At 37.0% G+C, this 24950-nt stretch overlaps 1 protein-coding gene across 1 annotated transcript in view; it reads left to right on the top strand.

Annotated features, from left to right (window-relative positions):
- csmd2 (CUB and Sushi multiple domains 2) overlaps positions 1-24950 on the top strand; it is a 317300-nt gene that overhangs the window by 129314 nt on the left and 163036 nt on the right. Inside the window, exons 6-8 of the mRNA XM_055218930.2 lie at positions 16536-16648; positions 21135-21212; positions 24738-24825. Of these exons, the coding sequence (XP_055074905.1) occupies positions 16536-16648; positions 21135-21212; positions 24738-24825 (279 nt within the window). The remainder of the gene's footprint in view (positions 1-16535; positions 16649-21134; positions 21213-24737; positions 24826-24950) is intronic.

The following is a 24950-nucleotide window of genomic DNA, read 5'->3' as shown; positions in this document are numbered from 1 at the left end:
TAAAGCCGGTCTGTTCAGCTGCTCTTTAGCTGATAGCTCTATCAGACTCCCCCAACCCCCACAATCCATCCTTTAGAATTCATCTTCATAATGCTGGGACATCACGGAGAGGCGACAGAGCAGAATCGCTTACTCTAATACCTAACGTGCTAAACATTGAAATTACGACTCATAAACAGCATAAATGTCAATCTTTAGGTGGGCAGGAGGCAAGCCTTGTGTTTCAAGCTCTGAGCAAGTTCGGTAGCAACTTCCTAGCTTTCGCAAGCAGATATGTGCAAACAAAACAGTATCTTCGATTTGAGGCTGTATCAGAGGATGCTAATGCATGTGCTGTCTTTTTTGAGAGCAAAAGATTTAAGATTAGTAAGATGCATACTTCTTTAAAGAATATCAGTGGCATCTTCATTACACAGAGGTCGGATAGCCAGTGTTAGGGAAAGTTACTTTTAAAAGTAATGCATTACAATATTAAGTTACTCCCTAAAAAGGTAACTAATTGCGTTACGTAGTTACTTTTCATAGAAAGTAATGCTTACGTTACTTTTAAGTTACTTTTGCATTACTTTTTCTTACTTGGCTGAGGCTTGATCTCTTTCAGGCCTTGCAGGTGTTTTTTATGGTCGCAAAAATGTCATGGCCTGCCATCTCCGTTTCCGACTCAAACTGTTCCCGCTCAGGTGCACAGATGGCGTAATTTTACTTTAATATGTTCAGTTTAATTCAGTACATTTTTTTTTATTGAATTAATTAAACTGAAAAGTCACTTGCATTACTTTTTGGAAAAAGTAAATAAAATATTACTGTGTACATTTATAAAGTAATGCGTTACTTTACTCGTTATTCAGAAAAGTAATATTATTACGTAATGCGGGTTACTTGTAATGCATAACCCCCAACACTGGTAGGCACATTGATGTCAGATAATGTTATTCTACCTTTGTGATAGCACTGCATTTACTCTGATATGGTTTTTGTCATGGAGAGTTTTCCACATTGTTGTATTTAATCTAAAACCATTTCCTTTGTATCCTTTATTCACATACTATTTACATACTTATATACTACTATTTTGAATGCATCTAAAAATAGTGCTTCTGTAACTCAATTGGAGTATTGCATAAGCAACTAATAAACTGTATAGCTACTGTAAGTTACTTTGGATACTTGTGTCTATGTAAATGTACATTTTATTTTTAGCTTACATCATCATGTTCATAGCTACCTACCACCCATCTAGATGTATTAAGTTGAGCTGATCTGGCTGTCGAACTATAAATATGCAGATATGCTCTTTAATAAACAGATTTTTCAGTTGCACCCATCACTTGTAAGACATTGAATTACGACAACCATGCAGTTTCCTTAGACACATTTTTTTTTTTTTTGTGTAGAATGAGGTGAATGCCAGTGTGCACAAGGGAAGGAAGAAGTGGTTTACTGATTCTAGTTGGGAAGAACTTAACTGATCTTCACGGAGCACTGTTTACATTCAGGCTGTGTTTGAATTTTGAGCCAGACCGCCAATCACCCCAAATTATCTACCTGAACTCAATTTTTGCCTAAAAGTTTGTTTAAAAGGTTAGGTTTCGGGGCAAGGCAAGTCCCAATTCTAATAGAAAAGTGTCAGATTGCTTGCTGCCTAAATTGAAGTTTACAATTAACATGATCTTGAAACTATGAAACAGTGCTCCTACATATACATTTCATTCTTCTCTACTCTCACTATTTAATATTCATCCTCGAGTGACCTTGATCTATTGGTTGGAAACTGTGTGCTGACATGGTAAAATGCATTGTCATTGGCTGTACATGTGCTTTTTTGCATAGTTGTATTTGACACTTGAAAACGTCTCAGGTTGCGTATGCAACTGTTGTTCCCTAAGAAGGGACCGAGACGCTGGGTCTCCCTTGCCATACTTCCTGCGTCCCTGTAATGCCATCTTTGGCAATATTTCAGATAGCGATATACTTCCTGCTCCCGCGTCACCTTGTCTTTAAGTCCCATGAAAGGGAACTGTAACAATGTATCTTAAAAGGTAACACGATGTAACCTTGCTCTCACTTGAAATGTGTCCCCACATTTAGTCCTTGAATTTAATGTATTGGACCTGGAAAGTCCTTGAAAGTTCCTTGAATACAGTAAAGTATTACAAACCAACCAAAACAAGTTGTTAATGTAGAACCAAAAAAAAGTTGCTTCAGTATTGTGTGTAGCGTTTTCTCCAAGCAAAAGATGGATTTATGAGTCTTTAGTTGAGAATGAGAATGTTGTGTGGATTTACTGAAGTTTCAGGTTTTATTTTCGACAGTTTTTCCGCTTCCAGGCCGGTTCTGAGTGATTGGTTGTGAAGGATGCAGCAGATTATCTGCCACACTTGCGGGGATTGTACAGTACCGCTCCACTACCCAGGCACCCAAATCTGCTCTTTAAAATGCTTATACTGTAGTTCACTTGACGACTGCATGTCTGGATGCAAGCCAGTCTGCAATGCTCTATTAAAGGCCAGATATGTATTTAATATGTAGAATTTTTGTAATTAAAAAAGGAATGTGTATTTTATAATAACTGATTTAAATCATGTATCGAATTACTTGTTTCACACAAATGTACAGAAGTTAATCTATAATGTACATAAAGTAATAAAATAATAAAGAATGAATCTACTTTATAAAGAAATGTGTTTGAACACAAAAATCTGGCAATGATTGGATTGAGGGTTTAATGAAATACTTTTTGTGCTGTTTCAAATAGTTTATCATGGCTATTTAAATCTATTAAGACAGTAATTTTTCTCCAATATTTCCAAGGTGAAATATTGTCAGAATGTATATTTGCACTGCAGATCTCAAACCATTGCGGTCATGAGGTTATGTGGATAATAATGCACTGAAGGCTTTTCCAGTTGAATCCCATATGCAGCTCATATTGTCTAGTTAACCAGCATCATAGAAGAAGGCGAAGCGTCCCTGAATGCAAATTCATGTAGTGATCTGTTTTGCATGTAAACCAGTTGAAGGTTGATGCCTGCGATTCAATCCGTCACTGCAAATAGAATGAGGCTCGCTTGGAGAACTATCAGTCAAAAAGAAACGCACAGCACATTCATTTTCACATTATGAATGGCTTAAGTGTCTAAAGGCAAAACTCTTGACAGTGTCTAGATTAAATCAAGAGCAAACTGCACAAGCAAATATAATATTATAAAAAAATATTTGAATTGCATGTCACCCGCCAGGTTTTGATGGATCAATCGGTTGCTGATGTATTTAGCATCTTCTCTTAGTTTTTCAAATGACATGCTGGATATTAAATTCATGCGACAATCCTCTCTTCAGCATCAGTTGCGACTGTACGTTGTGATTGGCCGGTGAATTCCAACGTCATACTGGAAGTAGAGGGCAAAGTTTTATTGAAACTTACACTATCCCCATACTATAACGGGCAGCAGAGATACATTATATACTGTAGCCATGATGATATATAGTGCGCTTTATGAATAAGCTGTGCCATTAACTTTGAATAATTGTATTTGAGTATGTATGTATAAAACAGATTAATATTCCCTCACATAACACACAGCCCTATGGAGGCAGCACGGCTGTGATTTTGTTATCTATGGTAAAATAGCAATGGATCCTTTTTATGGCCCTCTTTTATGGATCCTCTGGGAAGGCTCAATTACGCAGCTGCATCCAAGAGTGACCTTGGAAACTAATTTGTTTTTCTCCAGTTAACTATGAATTCAGGGGAATAAACGATTACAGTGGGGTAGATAAAGGCGGACCTGTTATTCTTTATTGTTTTGTAATCTTTCATTAATTATATTATTTTAACATGGCCTAACAAAGGTGAATGCATAAATACAAGAAGGTCATTGTAGTTCTCACAGCAATTAGAGAGAGAAAGAGAGAGAGATAAAAATTCTGTTGATAACAAATTGATTTTCAGGTCATTGAGATGACAGGCTTTCTTATGCATGCTTGTATTTCAAAGCGAAATGTAGCAAACTGCTTTTTGCTTTTAGGTCGTAGTTTATGCTGGTGTGTCTTATAGAATGACAAGACTTTGTTTTTATGTAATGGTCACTTTGATAATTAGGGGAATTTATTGACGATGAAATAAATGCTATGCAGAGTTATTTTAAAAACCACAAAAATTGAAAAGAAATATTTTTATTATATTTCTGTACATTTGCCACAGCAGTAGTTTTTACATTTCAAAATACGTAATTGATTAATAGAAATGACTATATATTTTCTTTGAAAGAAAAGAATCAAATAAGGATTAAAACATTCCTTTTGGATGAGCATACCTTTCCAATGATTTTTTTTAATCTCTTAAGAAAGAAAAGGGTGGTTATCAGTGGCGACCGGTGACTTCTCTTCCGAAGGGCGGAAATTCAAAATATGAGTGTCACATGTGTTGCCCATGTGTAATGCGTCACTTCAAAATACGTGCCTGATGCACACATCAAAACTTTTATGATTAAAGAGACGCTCACATTCACAAAATATTTGCAAGACACTAACTTGATACTAAACTCTGATTACACATGAGATTAAGCGAGTATCTGGCAAACGTAAGCGTCTTTTTTAAACCCCTTCAAAGTGTCTGGGAAGGTGTTACATCCCAACAAGATCCTAAGATCCAACAACATTCTGTCTTGTCTCTAAGCCTTTTACTCATGATTCAGTTATACAATGACAATGACCATTGACACTGAAACTATCTAGAAAGCAAGGTGCTAAAATTCCTGTAAGGCCCAGTAAAATCAGATATTAAATGTGTTATGAGTATGTCACACCACAGAAAAATGTGGAATTAACCATCCAGCCAAATTTGAATGATGGAAATATGGCAAGTTAAAGCAACACTTTAGAGTTTTTGCTCTTTGCTCCCCCTACAGGTTGGAAGCGGAATTGTCCATTACCACTGTCGTAAATAATTTAGCCTACTGTAACAAAGCTGGCTCTAATTGGATTGTAGGTTTGCCGTAAAGCAAGTTTTTGTAGTTTTCACTCGAACTACAGGACCGCAACCCGACAGTTGGAAACTTCTTTAGTGCGGTTTTGGCCGATAGAGGGCTGCAAAGCGCATGTAAAAGTGCCTTTTACCCTGTTTCGAGTGAGTGAACGACTGAAACTTTTTTGGAAACGTTATTTTAAGGTTAAAAAAACTCTTTAGTGTTGCTTTAAAGGAACAGTATGTAAGAAATGTATATAAATTAATCATAAAATGGCCCTGATATGTCACTAGACATTAAGAAATCATTTTCATTTCAAATACTTATATCACTCACAACAGTAGTCTTGCCAGGATATTGTCATTTAAAAAGTGGAGTTGCAGCCCTCAACTGATGTTTATGTTGTCATTTTGTGTATTGGCCACCAGTTGTGTGATTGCAGTACCAGTTTTAGCCACAAGTTTTGTTATTGCAGTACCGGTTTTGGCCACAATCCTACATACTGTTCCTTTAACTCTTTACCCGCCAGCGTTTTTAAAAATGTTGCCAGCCAGCACCAACATTTTTTATGATTTTCACAAAAGTTGAATGCCTTACAATATATTCAAATATGGGCAGGTTTCTTCAAAACATACACATAGAATTTACTGTTTTTGGCCTTGCTTCAAGGTTTTATAAGTTGGGTAATAGCACCACCTAGTGGATAATAGCAGAAATATGGATTGCCATAAAAGCTTGTCATTGGCAGGGAAGCATTTTTTCTTAAGGGCGAGGTGCATGATTTTTGAAAAACACTAAAGAAAAGGGAGTTTGGCGACTACCAAAACACACTTGTAGCCAATCAGTAGTAATGGGTATGTCAACGACATTGTTGCCTGCGTTGCGTATTGGTGGGGCGGGTCTATCAAAAGAAGGTCCAGATTCTATTGGAGTAGCGGCGTGTTTGTTTAGGTGATTTCAAATGTCAACATTGGCTTTCAGAGATCATGCACCCCATGGTTAATCGATGAGATTACTCGTCAATGGCGGGAAAAAAATTATAAAAACTTTGGAAAAAATAAGCTGCATTTTCTGCACTCACCGTTTTGGGCCCGCCTAAAAATCCTGTACTCAGAAATTATTAAAAAATGTTTAACGATCCATCTTTGCAATTTAGTAATACATAGTTTATAGTCTTTGTGGCGTGTATTAGCAATACATTTATAATGTGCTATTAATCAGTCAAACAAGTGCACCCGATAACCTCAAAATTAGCTGTTTATCAGTGCTTCTGATGTCAATTGTGAGTGTTATGTTAATAAATAATGCATACGTGTGCACACCTCTCTGTGCCAAGTTTTATGAACAGAACAGGGTCAGATATTAACCATCAGGCGGAGAAAATGATTGGGCAGTGAGAAATGAGGCCACGGCTGCTCCATCCAGAGGGCAATTTCTTTCAATCAGGATCTATATTGTATTTTCTGTAAAAAGAAAGTGAGGTGTGGAAAAAAGAATGAACGAAAGATAATCCTCCTCAAGATTTAACAAGACTGTGTTGTGGAGCCAAAGGGCAGTTCATGAATAATTAATGATGGTGCAATGGAAATCAGTTTCTCCCTCAACTTTCAGACTCCTCCCCTTGCTCTTCTGGGGCTCTGCCCATGTTTTCTCCTCCAACCTATTTGATTTCTTTTTGTTTGCTCAGTGTTAACATGCCACTTGACTTGCAACATTGTGTTATTTAAATCATCATATTGTTGCTTTACCTTGAAGATTTTATAAAAAAAGGGAAAAAGGATCAGGAAGTAATGCAGGCCATGTGTAAAGCATAGCATCAGTCTCAGCACGTGCACACACCACTCACAGTCTGTTCGCTCATCATCTCATGCATATTGCTCACAAAACTGGCAAGCAGTTTTTCAATCTGTCAATCTCAAATGTGATTGTGGTCTGGGTACACATGTGTTCACCCTTCTGCCTGAGAACAAAATCATGTTTACAAGGTTGAAGACGGCTACAATTGGCTATTTTCAGGATTAATTACTTAAATTTTTTGATCACCTAATTTAACAATGCAAGGTGTCAATAAGCTGCCTACACAAGACTATTGTGCCAGTGCTGTGCCTCTTAAATGCATTTCTAGAGAATCTGTCGACACTCAAACAGACTTTAAAATAAATGTTTTCTCCATCTAGCTTGTTTCTTCTTTCGACCTTTCATCTTTCCTTTAGGGCCATGAATGTGATTGGTGACTAGTAAACTCACCAGGAGAGATGTGGGAGACTCTAAGTAAACCTAATGACGGCCCATAGGCAGCAGGATTAAAACACGTGAAGGTCAAAGCTTTTGCCCATTCCTTTTTCTCTCTGCTTTCCAGAGCTCTAATTCCCAGCTCTGGACTCAGCGGTTGGGAGTCTGATTTGTTTTGTCACTTCAGAGGGAAAAGTGGACTCCTGTATCCATCTCTTTCTCTTATGATTCCCAGTCATTAAAATACTGGAACTTCAGAGCTTTAAAGTCACCCTGACCCATGCTCAGCCGCTGGACCTGAGCAGAATATAAAGTAGTCGAGTGATTGATCTGCTTAAGTATCTGCAATTAGGCTGCCACTGTGTATGAGACAAGCTCCTTGCAACGCCACAGATCCAAAAATCAACTTTTGCCATTGGAGTTTGCAATCAAACTCCAAAAGAGATTGTACATGTGAGAACGCATAACACTTTAGCCGAATGTGGCAGTGTTTACTTAATGTCACATTAATTCTAAAATGTGACTTCTGATGCAAATAACGTCTCGGTTACGAATGTAACCCCCGTTCCCTGAAGGAGGGAACGGAGACGTCACGTCGTGACCGACGAATTGGGAACTTAATTCGTCGGTCACGACGTGACGTCGTAGTGACCAACTGAAAGGGAACTGAAGATTTGAAACTTCAAAAAAAGTCAGTTTTGTGTTTTTTGTGTAGTGCTTGAAAATGTAGGCATACAGATTAAATAAGAGCGAGTATATTATGACAGACCATTTATTTTTTTCTCATACTCCACACCACAATTTCCAGAGCTTCGGCGACCGCAACTAGCATGGATTCGCAATCCAGGGGTTTTGTCATGCCAAAACCCTCGGATCGCGACCAAATCCGTGCTCGTTGGGGTTGCCGAAGCCTGTTAAGTATGAGCAGGTCAGCAACATGATCTAAGTCTCAAGTGTCTCAAGCTATAACAGATGCTACGATATTGTTCAAACCAGTAATCTCGTAATATGAGCGACACAATGACAAGTTGTAACTAATCCAGCTAATCACAGTCCAGATGGTGTAAATGGTGAAATGTTGACCAATTGAAGGGTGAGTTGATCATCCATTCATGAAAAAAATAGCCTTGTAATTTCTCGTGAGAATTTGTGTGAGAAAATGTATTTTTTGATTGATGCTTGGCAACGCTTCTTTATTTAATGTTTTGTAATGTGTGCACCTTATCAGCATTGTGTTGTGTAGTATGCATGCAGCTATGACAAGACGCAACACAGTATCACAAAATTACGTACCTATTGTCACATAAAAGTCTTTTCAGTGACACTGACACGTTTTTCCGCTTTTTTCGTGAACATATCATGTATTTCTGTTTCCGTTTCATTGTCACGTATTTGTTACTCAACTGTTTTGTCCTAATTTATTACCATTGTCACTTCGGTTTAGGGTTAGATTGACATAAAATTATATCTTTACCCAAACCCAACTCTAACCCTAATGCCAGGTGACAATGGTTTAAAAATCATTAAATATACAAAATAAAATATTAACAAAAGGTATAAACCAATACTTAAAGTGACTTCCTAATGCAAACACCAAATCTAACCCTTAACCGAAGCGACAATGGTTTGAAAATAGGACAAAAAGTTAAGTAACAAATACGTGACAGTGACATGTTCACGCAAAAAGGCGGAAAAATGTGTGTCACGAAAAAGACTCACAAAATTACGTGACTATAGACGGTTTCAGCAGTAACAACATAAACAAACGGCTTCCGTGGTCAACACGTAACTTCCAGTAAACTCCGCTAAGAATAAATAACAACAAAGTACTTTAAACGTAGTTTTTTTATATAACAAGCAAATAAACAACACGTAGATTACCTAGGAAACCGAAACATTTGTTATTTTCGACAAGGTATTTGTTCAAGAGTTCAGTTTAGCAAATAGTCAGACCATTAAAAAACTGAAACCGGAAGTAAAGGTCGGACCAAACGTGCATCGCGTCACCGCACGTGCGTCTGATGAAACGGTCTATAGGTATGTAATTTTGTGATACAGGGTTGCAAGATGACGAAAGAATAAAAGAAACCTTGTTGCGTAGTGTGAGCAACAGAGATTTGGGTTGTTTTCCAATCCTGTAATGTGAGCCCGGCTTTAGCCCGTTTGGCTGGTCAAATAGAAAGAGTTAGATTTTGGACCCATCTTTTTTTTGTTAACTCGACACAACGTTCCAAACATTTGGAGACCCACAACTGTTTCGGTCATGTAATAGCGTTAAGGTTCAGACCAATTCACCTCTGTGGTGATATTTGGCTAGTTATAGATTGTGTGCTGATTCCATATCCCCGAGACCAAGGAGCTCTGTAGGTCTGTGCCCTTGACCACTTTTACCAATGCTAGAGAATTTTTCGATTAATCTAGGAAGTTCATTGGATGGGGATCAAGAACTCATTTATAACTGCACTCTTGAGGCACATCCGAGAAAAATCTAATACCAAGAACAAAGGTGAAAAGAGGATATTGAACTTGCAATGATACCCTTAAAGAATGTTCCATCAATCCATGCGAGCGGCCTCTTTGACTTTCACTCCTCTTTGCCCGGCTCAAATAGTTTCTTTTTAGAGGACAGGAAATAAAGGAGTGAGACAGTGTGATGTTGGGGTGACGGGGCTCTCTTCAACCTGCCCTAATAGCATATTTATGAGCGCTCTAATCTATAATGACATTTTCTATACTACCCCCATTTTGTTACTTACACGATCTAGATCCAATTCGTGGGATAATCACTACCCGTTAATGGGGGTGACTTGAGCCTGAATTGCTTTTTAACTTAAATGGACATCTCAATTGGTGAATTGTGGGATGGACATGAAGAAGAGTGTGTGAGTGATTCTTTTGAAAAAGATTATTGAGGTGGGGAAACAAGTGTGTTTTGTGCTCAACGTTCACCACTTACTCTATTTCCTCTATTTTTCTTACATATATCAAGTACTCTTCTTATGTAGCCTTACTCTAACCCCCACATAATTGTTCGGTCTTGGATCTAATTGCTCTAGCGTCCTGTTAGAAAGTACTGTGTCTGTGGGTGTACTTTTAGTTACTGATGTAACTTCATCAATTATATTTTATACATTTCATTTTTTAGCTTTAAACTGAGCTCCTTTGAGATGACTGAATCTGTATGAGCTTATGTGATGTCACCAAATCTGTATGAGCTTATGTGATGTCACTGAATCTGTATGAGTTATGTGATGTCACTAAATCTGTATGGGCTTATGTGGTGTCACTGAATCTGTATAATGTCCAGTGACATCATGGAATCTGTATGAGCTTATGTGATGTCACCAAATCTGTATGAGCTTATGTGATGTCACTGAATCTGTATGAGTTATGTGATGTTACTAAATCTGTATGGGTTTATGTGATGTCACCGAATCTGTATAATGTCCAGTGACATCATGGAATCTGTATGAGCTTATGTGATGTCACCAAATCTGTATGAGTTTATGTGATGTCACCAAATCTGTATGAGCTTATGTGATGTCACTTAATCTGTATATGGTCCAGTGACATCATGGAATCTGTATGAGCTTATGTGATGTCACCAAATCTGTATGAGTTTATGTGATGTCACCAAATCTGTATGAGCTTATGTGATGTCACTGAATCTGTATAAGGTCCAGTGACATCATGGAATCTGTATGAGCTTATGTGATGTCACCAAATCTGTATGAGCTTAAGTGATGTCACTGAATCTGTATGAGTTTATGTGATGTCACTGAACCTGTATGAGGTCCAGTGAGATCACGGAAGCTGTATGAGCGTCTGTGATGTCACTGAATCTGTATAAGGTCCAGTGAGCATGCTAAATCTGTATTAGTTTCTGTGGGATCACTGAATTTGTATGAGCTTATGTGATGTCACTGAATCTGTATGAGCTCATGTGATGTCACTGAATCTGTATGAGGTCCAGTGGGCATGCTAAATCTGTATGAGCTTATGTGATGTCACTGAATCTGTATGAGCGTCTGTGATGTCACTGAATCTGTATGAGGTCCAGTGAGCATGCTAAATCTGTATTAGTTTCTGTGGGATCACTGAATTTGTATGAGCTTAAGTGATGTCACTGAATCTGTATGAGCTCATGTGATGTCACTGAATCTGTATGAGGTCCAGTGGGCATGCTAAATCTGTATGAGTTTATGTGATGTCACTGAATCTGTATGAGCTCATGTGATGTCACTGAATCTGTATGAGGTCCAGTGAGCATGCTAAATCTGTATGAGTTTCTGTGGGATCACTGAATTTGCATGACCTTATGTGATGTCACTGAATCTGTATGAGTTTATGTGATGTCACTGAACCTGTATGAGGTCCAGTGAGATCACGGAAGCTGTATGAGCGTCTGTGATGTCACTGAATCTGTATAAGGTCCAGTGAGCATGCTAAATCTGTATTAGTTTCTGTGGGATCACTGAATTTGTATGAGCTTATGTGATGTCACTGAATCTGTATGAGCTCATGTGATGTCACTGAATCTGTATGAGGTCCAGTGGGCATGCTAAATCTGTATGAGCTTATGTGATGTCACTGAATCTGTATGAGCGTCTGTGATGTCACTGAATCTGTATGAGGTCCAGTGAGCATGCTAAATCTGTATTAGTTTCTGTGGGATCACTGAATTTGTATGAGCTTAAGTGATGTCACTGAATCTGTATGAGCTCATGTGATGTCACTGAATCTGTATGAGGTCCAGTGGGCATGCTAAATCTGTATGAGTTTATGTGATGTCACTGAATCTGTATGAGCTCATGTGATGTCACTGAATCTGTATGAGGTCCAGTGAGCATGCTAAATCTGTATGAGTTTCTGTGGGATCACTGAATTTGCATGACCTTATGTGATGTCACTGAATCTGTATGAGCTCATGTGATGTCACTGAATCTGTATGAGGTCCAGTGGGCATGCTAAATCTGTATGAGCGTATGTGATGTCACTGAATCTGTATGAGCTCATGTGATGTCACTGAATCTGTATGAGGTCCAGTGAGCATGCTAAATCTGTATGAGTTTTTGTAGAATCACTGAATCTATACAGGTATGCATGAATGGGAATGCAATAAAGGTGTAAATGTCAATTGTAAATGTCCACCATAAATCAAAGGTTTTAATGGTTTATTAACACTGAAATTGTACATGTTGCTAATATGATCTCATGGCAGTGTTAAATTGTCATTTAACAAATAGGAACAGAATGTTTAGTATTAGTACTTTACATCTTTCTCTTATGTCTGTAGTTTTCTCTACTTTGGCATATGTAATGGAGCTTTACTTTGTGAGCCTTCTGTTTGTTTTCATATAATCTGGCTAGATTTAAAAGCAAAACATTTTGACATGTTTTCCTCAGCTTTGCTTTAATTGGACTTAATTATGAAATGATGCTTGTCATCATCGAGGGAAAACCTTCTGTTAAAGTTCAGCCAAAACATTCATTTTAGGAGATGTGCATGTTCAGCGTTTGCACAAAGCCTTTTTTTTAGGTGTCACACAAATCATAGTTTAATTCATATATACATCAAGAAAGATGTAATTATGTAAATCATTCCAAGCAAAGTGTGACCTGTGTGTATTTACCTGTTCTAATGTGAGCAATAGTGCAAAAATGAAATAAGGAAGAAATGCAATTTGCACCTTGGCTCACTTAATCTGTCCAATGATTTCCGTCATAAATCATGTCTGATGTCATGTGACAAGTTGTCAGAATTCAACGCCACTTCCATTATTCCGGCACCCGTCAAAGCAAAGGGTGTTACAGCATGAACATAATAATAAATAAATAATGTGCATGAATGGATGAAACCTAATTTCACTAAAGGCGGACCTGTGGGTGATTTGATTTTGTGGAAGACATTAATCTTGTTCTCACCATCTTCATGCACCTCCAGCTACAGTGAATATTCTTATAAGAATGCAAGGCGTTGCATGTTTTTATCGCACGTTTTAGATTCACAGAGTTTGATGAGGAAATGCTGGGTGTCTATAAAGGCTGTCAGCATGATCACAATATCCCATGTTTGGCTCATAAAAGTTGGCTTTGATGCTGTTGCAGATGTATACACCATCATTATCTTGCTCTTAGATGAATTCACTGAAGCTTCAGCACAGTGATGAACAGACCCAAGAGTAAAGATGTTCTGTCACTCTTGTTTCTCTTTCCCATGAGAGTGCTACAGTAGGCCTGTTTCAGTTAATGAGCCCCAACTGTGCTAATGTGTGTTAAAATAGGACTGTGCGATTCCCTGCTGCTTTAGCATCACAGCATTGTGACAGGCACTGGTGCATTCGAAGCGCTGTGGTACACTTCATTCTCCATGATTACACCCTAGGGCTTCAAGTTTCACTACAACAGGTCCCTATGACTGACATTCAAGGCAATGTCTTTGTCCTGCTAACTTACTGATAGGGAACTCATTTACTGTGATTCGATTCACCATTTTTCCTTGACCGATACTATTGTTTTAAGAGAGATAGAAAACTTAGGTGGTCACAGTGGGGGGATGTTTCCTTTAAAGATGTGGTCGAAAAATATATATTTTTCACAGCCAAAGCTCCAGCAATTGTTAAGCGCTTAAAAAATAATAATCATACTTGAATAGACACAAGCATAAACGTCAGTGTTGGTCCAGTGAACCAGAATGAAGCCGGTTACCCAAAATCGTCCAGCTGGTCATCAGCTTCCAATTATGGGGATCTACATTCAGAACACTTCATCTGCTTGTGTTGTTCAACCATCAGCTAGCATTTTATATCATTCAGTCATGACCTCTAAGAGCTTTAGCACAGTAGATTATTATATGAACATTGATGTTTTTCTGAGAAAATTAGCTTATTATGGCTTCAAAAGAGAACTTTCATGATCATCTGCATCATTGAGTCGCTATATAAAAGTACATCTTGTTAGCTATTAAGGTTATTTTATACAGTGCACGGTAACTGCAAGTTCCCACTTAATTTTCAGTAAAGGAGAAGTGACGGATACGAGGTGAAGGTACTGCTTGCCTAGTCTCAGACGTCACGCCCACACTGTTGGCTGAACGTCTGGTGTTTTTCATACACTTTTCTGGAAACCCCGTGAGAATGTCAAAGTCATCTTTGATTGGTTGAAATAAACCGGATTTCCAGGAGACGTGAGTGTCGCGATTAGTTTCGGTCCCTGGAAAACAAAGCTCTGACGTTCCATTGAGGAAGAGAATCAGTTGTGTTCACGTGGATAATAATGACCAGTTAATATGATCAGCTAAACATTGGATTCTCAAAAATATGCAAAGTTCGCAGCATAGACTCTTAAAAGACGTCCAAGAGTTTTGCTTGAGGCAGTTAATGGAGTCAAAAAGTTTGGTTCTCCTGAATTGCTTGTATGTGTTAAAAAGTGGAGGTATATGCTTCAAACAGATGTTTAACGGGAGTGTCTCATTGGTGTGGCTGTTGATGAAGTGCACAATGTTGTTCTATGGTGAATAATGTTGTTTATTAATGTTTATTAATGTGTAATATCACTACGCCTGCAGCAGCCATGTTACAGCAGCAAAGTACTTGATTATTACGCCAGAATGAGAGTATAGTCCCTAACCATATCTGCCTAGAAAATAACAACTTTTAATTTTCTGTCGGTCTTAGTACACGATGTAACTACAGAAGAGTCAAGTTTCAAATAGGAAAAATATTGAATCTCTTTGGTTATTTTTTCCCGATGCTAATGGTCTAATCAGATTCGAGGATTATGCTAAGCTATGCTAAAAGTGCTAGCGCCAGACCCGGAGATCAGCTGAATGGATTCCAAAACGATAAAAATTAAATGTTTAACTCTAAGAGAGCTGAAATGAGCATATTTTCAAAAAAAGTGAAAAGTCTCTTTAAATATGACATGTACAGTAATCTCATCCAGACATACTGCGTGTTATCGCTTGTGAGCTTTGACTTGAAACAGCAATTAGAATCACATCATACAGTATGAATTGAAACACCTGCACATGAGTATGTATTAAACAGTAGCACAGGAATAAGATATGTCTCTCACAACTTCAGTAAGTAGTTGTGCATTTATGACACAAGCAACAGATATGCATATTGTGTCATGTAAATAGCTTGTGTAAAGTAAAAAGTAGTTATAATATATATATATATTATAATAACAATAAAAATTACAGTAGTAATACAATTGCTGTAGCATTACAGAATCCTACAGCAATTGTATTACTACTGTAATTTTTATTGTTATTATAATATATATATATATATATATATATATATATATATATATATATATATATATATATATATATATATATATATATATATATATATATATATATATATATATTATAATAACAATAAAAATTACAGTAGTAATACAATTGCTGTAGCATTACAGAATCCTTTCATGTAAGTTTATTTATGTTGTACTCTGTCTGTCTTTATTTGTGTTAGTAGGACTTTTTGAGCCAAATCTGACATTTGGTAAATACGGCAGGGATGAGCTTTTATGTTTCTTTGTCACACAACTTTCTGTTTTCTTTTTGGCTTATGCGATTAACTTCACAGTACAGTACAGAAGCGTCTTACTGTTCCTGTATTATCTTAACACAAATTAACACTAATTCTGACAATCCTAAACCTAAGCACTACTAGAGTACATCAATGCACAGTTTAGGCTGAGCTGTTGCTGGGCAAACCACACATAAAACAACAACAGCATATATGACATTGTTATATATCCATATTTGCATTCATATAAGTAACTAGATATATGGAAATTGCAGTAAAATATCGTAAATGTGCACATCACAATATGCATATTGCAATGGTTTGCAATCATTTTAATACTAATACATAATACTTATGCAAAGTCAAAGTTTTAGGCTCATGCAGATCTTTTATAATTTATATTGATTTCCCAAACTTAAAGCATTGTCTTACCATAGCATTATTTAGCAAGTTATCACATATCACATTTGTCTTAAATATCATGCAGCCCAAATAATAATTCAGCATAAGCTCCATTTCCATTTCATCTGAATACAATGACTGGGTTTAGGATGTGGAAATTGGGTTTAAAGTTGAGTAAGACATCTAGTACACATGTATAAAATTACGCATGCAAATTTCTTCTGTGTGGTTTGTATATTTGGTTTGTTTATGTGGGTTGGTTTATATTCAGTTTTAAATCGCTAGCACTCCATGGGGTTGTCAAATGTGCTTGTATTGTTTTTCTCCTCTGTTTTAAACTAAATGTTTTCACTGAAAGCATCTTGTGACTGAATTCTGCTCTGCATTGTAGGTTCACTGGTCCTCACCTGCCATCACCCATCATCAGTAGCAAGAACTGGCTCAGGCTCCACTTCACATCCGACGGAAACCACAAGTTGAGAGGCTTCAGTGCTCAGTACCAAGGTAAGAGAGGGAAGACAGATCACTGGTGCCCTTACTTGTGTTAGTCATGCAACAAGACAAAGAAACAGCTCTGGGGTCTCGGTTGTCAAAAACACATGGTAAAAGCAAAAGTGGAATAGATTGAAAAGGCTGGTGAATGCAGAAGACAAGATAAACAGAGGCCCGCGGCCATGGGTGTCCAACAACAGCGCTGTAGGTTTCTCATGAAAATTAACATCTGACATTCTGCCCTTTACATGTTTGTTTATGTGTTTTTCATTATTGAAATTACATTTTTGATTACATGTTGTTGCTATAAAATTACAATGACGTCCTAATGCTACACTGTAAAAAAGTTAAGAAAAAAGTACTTACAAAAAGTAATTTATCTGGTTGCTTTAAAATTTTGAGTTAATTCAACTTTAATATTAGTTACAATACAATAAAATGTTTACACAACATATCATAAAAATCTGACTTTTTCCATGTTTAAGTGCTATAATTAGGTCCCCAGTGCTTCTATTACCTAGAAAGTCTGAAAAAGATAAACCTAAGTTTATATGAAAAATAGGTCATTGAAATTTGGCTCCCCTTGTGATGTCAGAAGGAGATAATACCGCCCCCTTAATCTGCACTATCTAACCACTGCACTGCCATTTAGGGCAGAGATCAGCTCATTTACATTTTAAAGGATACACCCAAAAATGGCACATTTTTATTAAACATTCAAAGTGCCAATTTTAACATGCTATAATAAATTATCTTTATGGTAGTTTGAGCTAAAACTTTACATACGTACTCTGGGGCAACCCTGTATCACGAAATTATGTACCTATAGTCACGTCTTATGCGTGACACTGACATGGTTTTCCGCCTTTTTGCGTGAACATGTCACACATTTCTGTTTACGTGTCACTGTCACGTATTTGTTACTCAACTGTTTTGTCCTATTTTCAAACCATTGACACTTCGGTTTAGGGTTAGATTTGGTGTTTGCGTTAGTAAGTCACTTTAAAGGCGGAGTCCAAGATGTTTGAAAGCCAATGTTGATATTTGAAATCACCCAAACAAACACGCCCCTACCCCAATAGAATCTGGACCTTCTGTTGATACCCGCCCCACACATACGCAACCCGGCATTTGATTTGATTGGCTATAAGTGTGTTTTGGTAGTCGGCCCGTCTCCTTTTCCAACGCGTTTTTCAAACATCGTGGACTCCGCCTTTAAGTATTGGTTTATACCTTTTTCATTATATATTTTTTATATTTTATGATTTTTAAACCATTGTCACCTGGCATTAGGGTTAGAGTTGGGTTTGGGTAAGGATGTCATTTTATGTAAATCTAACCGTAAACCGAAGCGCCAATGGTAAGAAAATAGGACAAAACTGTTCAGTAACAAATACGTGACAGTGACATGTAAACAGAAATGCGCAACATGTTCACGCAAAAAGGCGGAAAACCGTGTCAGTGTCACGCATAAGACTCACAAATTTACGTGACTATAGGTACGTAATTTTATGATACTGGGCTGTCTGGGGACACCCAAAATTATTTATGATCTTAAAAAAAATGTTTGTGAAAGGTCTCCTTTAAGATGAACCAACAAATTTGGTTTGAGTAAGGCCATTGAAAAAGACCAAAATGTGAAGTTATTTTGCAAGTATTTATTAAAGCATATTTTTGACGTATCCTTGTGAGGGCAATTTGCAAAGGTTTTCATAATTACATAATTAAAAGGTTGCTTATAACTTACTAATTATAAAAAAGTTTAGTAACCAATTCTATCAAATTTGCGTGTCTCATGGCTAGTTTTAATATGCATGTATTGTCACGAGACAGGCAAGAACCAATGAGATAAGTTATAGACGTGCTGCCATATCTGAACATACAGCTCTTATCTGAGTGTTGGTAAGGATATACAATGTATTGATCGCTACAAAATGTATAGTATAATATAAATACTCATCTTCTCTAACAAATTTATTAAACTTTTTATTAACTCACTGTGGATTGGATTACTATAGTGATAGATGCATGTGCTTTATGGAGTTCCACCATGTTGAGCCCCATAAACTATAGCATTAAACTATTTTGATATAAAATTATTTGTCTAACCTAAATGAAAGTCATTTGGGATGGCATGAGGGTAAAATGTGGAACCCAATTTCACGTAAATGTGTGTTATAATCACAAAATTTTTGATTACGATTTGAACATGATTGCCGCTGTTTTTCGTGCCACTAGAGCACAAATGTCTTTTTTGGGTCACCCAGCACAAATTTCTATAAACTGTTTTTCATGTCTGTGGCACGACTTTCTTTATTGAGTAATTTTATATTTTGTTTTCTCATTGTTTTTTCCTATTTTTTTCACCATTGTCACTTGGGGTTGGGGTTAGAATCACTTTCTGCGCTACCCATTCTCGCCAAGATGCAAACAAATTACATGCAGTGTGATTATCGTGCAATAGATACGCCAAATTACGCTTTTGCGTGCATATGATACGCCCAGTCCTTCCCTTTCACTTATATGGCAAATTGTTTCGTGTTGTTTTATTTATTGGTTTCTTATTTGTTTTGTTTTTAAAACCATTTTCGCTTGGGTTTAGGGTTAGATTTGTTTAAGCAGGTTATTTAATATACAGGTTTCTCCATGTTTTGTCTATTTTTAAATCATTGGTCGCTTGGAGTTGGGGTTAGAATCGGGGTTTGGGTTAGGATGTCATTTAATGTTACAAAAAGTTGTTCTAACCCAAAACCCAAGTGACAATGGTAAAAAAAAAAATCAGAAAACAAATGAGAAACCAATAAATAAAACGACACAAAACGATTCGCCATATAAGTGAATGGGAAGGACTGGCGTATCATACGCATGCAAAAGCGGAATTTGGCGTATCTATTGCACGATAATCACACTGCGTGTCATTTGTACGCTTTTTGGTGAGAATGGGTTGTTCTGCGACATCCTAACCCCAACTCCAGGCGAGAATAGTTTTAAAAGCGAAAGAAAAACATGAAGAAACCAATACATAAAAGTACATCCTAACCCAATACCCAAATCTAACCCTAAGCAACACTGATTTAAAAATAGGAAAAAACAATGAGAAAAAAATATAAAAGACACGATAAAGAAAGTCGTGCCACAGACACAAAAAACTATTTATAGAAATTCATGCTGGGTGACACGAAAAAGACATTCGTGCTCTAGTGGCACGAAAAACAGCGAAAATCGTGTCAATAGCACAAATAAATTTATCAAAACTTTCATGACTACAACACGACTTGGTGTGAGATGGGATAGAAAATATGATTTTGCTTCATATGTTTAATTTATTTCTAAACTATTATTTTAACACAATACCACCTAATGTTTAAGTCTTATGGCTTTGTAGCTATCAACAGAGTAGGTTAAAAGGAGCTTTGGTTTATTCTTTAATAAATAATAAGCAATTATTTTCCGCATTAATCAACCTTTTGCCACCCGATCTTTTCTTTGCCACAAAAGCATTTCTTTAACCCTTAACTCTTGACACACACGCGCGCGCACACACACACACACACACACACACACACACACACACACACACACACACACACACACACACACACACACACACACACACACACACACTTATCATCAGAATTACAGACTATGCACTTTCATCACTCTCTCAAGTTCAAAGGTCAGCACTCAGAGGAGATGAGAAGAGGAGCAGGATTAGTCAGCTCTGCTGCAGGAAACAAAGACAGAATCCGCAGGACTTTCACCTCCTCCGTAAGCAGATGAGACCGATGGGAAGGGATTACAGGGCAATGGTTTGATAAATAAATACTTTACGGATATCAGGGAGAACGGAGAGCTAAGCCCTTAATTAGATTTCCCACCGACCTCTCCTCTCTTTATCTTTCAAACACTGAGTAAAATGCTGTGGATTGAGAAATGTCCAGTGAGCAGATATTCATAACAACCTTCTCAGATCTCTTGCTCCTTACTGTGGAGGATCAGGTGTGTTTAAAGATATTAGGCTCAAAGTTATGGTTTCAAACGCTCTGGATACTTGCTTTATTTTCTGAATTTATTTGGTGTCATGCACCACAATTATATGCTTTAGGTTTAAAGCTGTGGCAAAGTTTCATCACAGTATTGAATTTTTTAAATATAAGATTGTTAGTTGAAAATTCAGTTTTTGCTGGAATAACAGGTTGCATCTGTATCTTCATTTTAAACACTATGGGTGTGATTATGTGCTATGAAGCTTTAAGACAACAAAAATGTAACAAAAAGAATATTGACTGACTGTGCGAGCGAATGTGCACCGTGATGCTTTTTCAACAAACATGCTGGGCTTTGTTCATCTACAATGGCTTTTTGCACAAGAATGACAGCTTTTTTAAAAGACTGTTTTTGTAATTACAATGTTGTTCATGATGTGTAATGCCTAGTGAGCATCTGGCTTATAATTGTACTTTTTCAGTAAACCCGTTTAAATTCTTTTGACTTGCAGTGAAGAAGATGACAGAACTGAAGTCCAGAGGGGTAAAGATGCTGCCAAGTAAAGACAACCATAGCAAGATATCAGTTTGTAAGTTTCTATTCATGTAAATAACAATAGATTTTGTTTTTTGGTAGTTGGGATGTGTCCCTGGATTGCTATTGTTTGATGTTATTGCAATTACATTCCTTTTAACCAATTGTAATTCTAGAGGAGGTGATACGTTCTTGGGTTATGTTATAAAATGTTACAGTAGTGGTATACTGTATTTGTCACTATACAGTATGTGACCCTGGACCACAAAACCTGTCATAAAGGTCATTTTTTGTTAAAATTGAGATTGATATATCATACGGACGTTGAATAAAGGATATACAATATATGGCAGAGATTTAGCTTTAAAAAAATTTAATCTGACGGTGCAAAATAATCAAAATATTGAGAAAATCACCTTTAAAGTTGTCAAAATGAAGTCATTGGCCACACATATTACTATGATACAGTACTGTGCTAAAGTCTTAAGCCACCAGCTTTGTTGTTTTAGCAAATTAATGTCTATCCATATTTATTTTTTCATTTTTATTTTTATTAAGATAAAATACAGGAAATATATACACAGACTTAAAAACTAAATAAATGTCTTCTTTAGGCCTCAGTCAGTATTTAGTGTGACCGCTCTTGGCACTAAACACATCTTGAGGTTTTTTTGAGGAGACCCGAAGTCCCGAAGTCATTTTATTAGAATAAGAAATTAGGATTTAATTTCATTTGGAGATTCTGCAGTTTCCCGTTATTGATTAAGTGAAAGGGGAGTTTAGCCTAAATACTTGACACTTCAGCTTATACTGTTTTTTATTAATACATACACATTTTCTGTATTTTCCGGTTGTATTCCAATAAAGAGACTGAGAAATAATTATATATGATCACTATACAATTGCAAAAACAACAAATCTAATGGTGGCATTGTGGCTTAAGACTTTTGGACAGTACTGTATGTACGGTAGGAAATAAACAAAATATCTTTATGGAACATGATCTTCACATAATATCCTAATGATTTTTGGCATAAAAGAAAAATTAATAATTTAATAAATTAAAAAACGCCTGAGTTAGCCAGCGCAGTTCGCCAAGAGGAGCTACACTGGCTGTAATGACGACACAGCTGTTTCCCGACACACCGCATGACAACAATCACGTGTGTTTCGTGTTTATTTTCACGCCCTCAGTTCCACGAATGCTTACAAATCTGTATTTTTATAACAGTTAAAGCTCTTTTCATGTAGGCGCAATGTATATTGTGTCATGTTCATCAAAATAAAATGGATAAAAACGTAGACCCCACTACATTGGTATTTAAATAATATATGCTTATGCTGAACTTTATTCTTGTAAAAACAGATGCTGTAAGCCTCTTCAGTTCCACTCATGCTCATACACGGACATTTAAAACAATATAATCCTCCTGCCTGCACGTGGCTAATCTCGCTAATCGGTTACATCCAGCCGCAGCCGATGTCGAACACACCTATTGTTGACATTTGAAATCACCTAAACAAAAACGCCCCTACCCCAATAGAATATAGACCTTCTTTGATAGACCCACCCCACACATACGCAAACCAGGCAACAATGTCAGTTAGTAGACACGCACCTTACTTCTGATTGGCTATGAGTGTATTTTGGTTGTCAGCCTGACTGCCTTTTCCAAAGTGTTTTTCAAAAATCATGCACCCCGCCTTTAAGACCAGGGCACATATAGTTGTTTTTTTGCTGGAGATTAAAAGAAATTACAAAATCAAATATTTTTAAGTGATACACTAAAAAATGGGTTATTAAATGGACACTTTTTAGAGTGTAAGTACTTCATCCTATTGAATTATTAATTTACATATTTGGATGTTGAGGCTAGTGAATAATAAATAAATTATAATTCTGACATCGAGCCCAAAAAGCTCAACATTTGGTAAATGTAAAAATGTGTAAAAATGTCAAAGCTATTGTAAATTTATCAGAGGGATATGACTGATGGGAATGTTATTCCAGGAACATTGTACGCTGTCCATTTAAGCTCAATACTCATAGTTGACATCGAAGAACTCGATCATTAAAAGAGTGAATTATTTCTGAGGTTTAAACATTGTAAAGTACAAATCTCATTTTCATAGTGCAAATCCATTTACACGAATGGATGAAAGAAGCGGCGCATTACTTCCGCGTACTGATGCCTAGCATAAAGCAAAACCTTGACCACTAACATTATCTCTATTCTACGCTGCGTGAATTGGAGACAAATGGAGCTATTTTTCTCCCTAAGGCCAGAGGAGAGTCGAAATAAGTTACCGTTTCATTGTTGGCAAACAAAGAAAGGAAAGACTTATCGAGGGTAATTGCACCGTGTGCTGAGACTCTTCTCCTGCCTGCTTTCTTCTGTTATGCCGTGAGGCAGCCTTTATTTACATTTCTATTACCTCTGCATCATTGTGAGAAAATGTCAGCCTGTCTATGTGAGCATGTGCCCATTGACGGTGTCATCAGGGATCTCGGTACCATCACCATGGTGGCCAGCGTCTCCAAGGCAGCGCTGACAAGCTTGGCCTTTTGTACCGCATCAGTATGCATGAAGGTCGGCACCCAGACACGTCTTGGCCAATCAACACATGTCACTTCAGGTTTCCCACCGCTATCCTCTCCAATCGTTCCAGTTACCTATTGCAGAAACTGAAGCGGTGGCCGACCTGCTTGACCCTGGGTGTCATTTCCACTTCCTGCGGGGCTGGATGACTTCAGCTTGTTGTTTTATGCTAAATGTAATGCTCGTGTAATGATGTCTTAAAATATAATAGCATACTTGAATGAGGAGAATACTATACTTTATAGTTTTTTTATATAGTTGCTGAGCAGTGTTGTAGAATTCAATTTATGTGCGGATATCTTCTAATTTTTAATTATATCAAAGGTAAAACATTTGAATATTGATTAGATATTGCTAACTGGTAATGTAATATGCAAAAAATAAGATGGATTTCCAGCAACAAATATATATATATATAAATATTGAATTCATACAAAGAAATTAGAACATTTAAGTATCAGGTTGAGTCATAATACATAAAGTGAAATGACACAGGGAATAAGTATTGAACACACACACTCTATATCTCCTTTATATCTGTGTGTTCAATACTTATTCCCTGTGTCATTTCATTTTATTTATTATGACTCAACTTGTATACTTAAATGTTCTAATTTCTTTGTATGAATTCAATATTTGGCTTGATGGCTAGTAGCAGTACTGTATATAGCATGACTATGATATTTGATTTTGTTACACTGCCCACTCTTCATGATTGATCTAATGCAGGAATATTTGACTCCACTATCTCTAAGTTTAGTTCTTCCACACCTAAATAACCTATTCAAAGCCTTCATGATAACTCTCAAATTACAGTGTTGGATCTAAATCCTGTAAGAAATTGGCCCTCCAAGACTAGAATCAGGAATGTCCCTGGTTTAATGCATTTAAAGTCTTGCTCAGTTACTGTGGTCAGCACAATGGACAAGATTTTGTCCCTATGAATACATTGACATGCCTAATCCTCACTTCTTTTGCAGTATCACAGATGGGTGTAGCGCAAGGACACAACATGTGTCCAGACCCAGGAATCCCGGAGAGGGGCAAAAGAAAAGGCTCAGATTTCAGGTGAGAAATGAGTTTATGGATTACTTATTAACAGAGTCCACTGAGAGGACACAGAGGAGAGGGGAGAGAAAAGTGCAGTTAATTTAGGGTAGTTGTAATGCCAGGATGATGAATAGCAAGAGTTG

Source organism: Misgurnus anguillicaudatus, chromosome 20 (assembly GCF_027580225.2).
Source record: "Misgurnus anguillicaudatus chromosome 20, ASM2758022v2, whole genome shotgun sequence".
Taxonomy (NCBI): Eukaryota; Metazoa; Chordata; class Actinopteri; order Cypriniformes; family Cobitidae; genus Misgurnus; species Misgurnus anguillicaudatus.
This window is presented reverse-complemented; position numbering and strand designations above follow the sequence as displayed.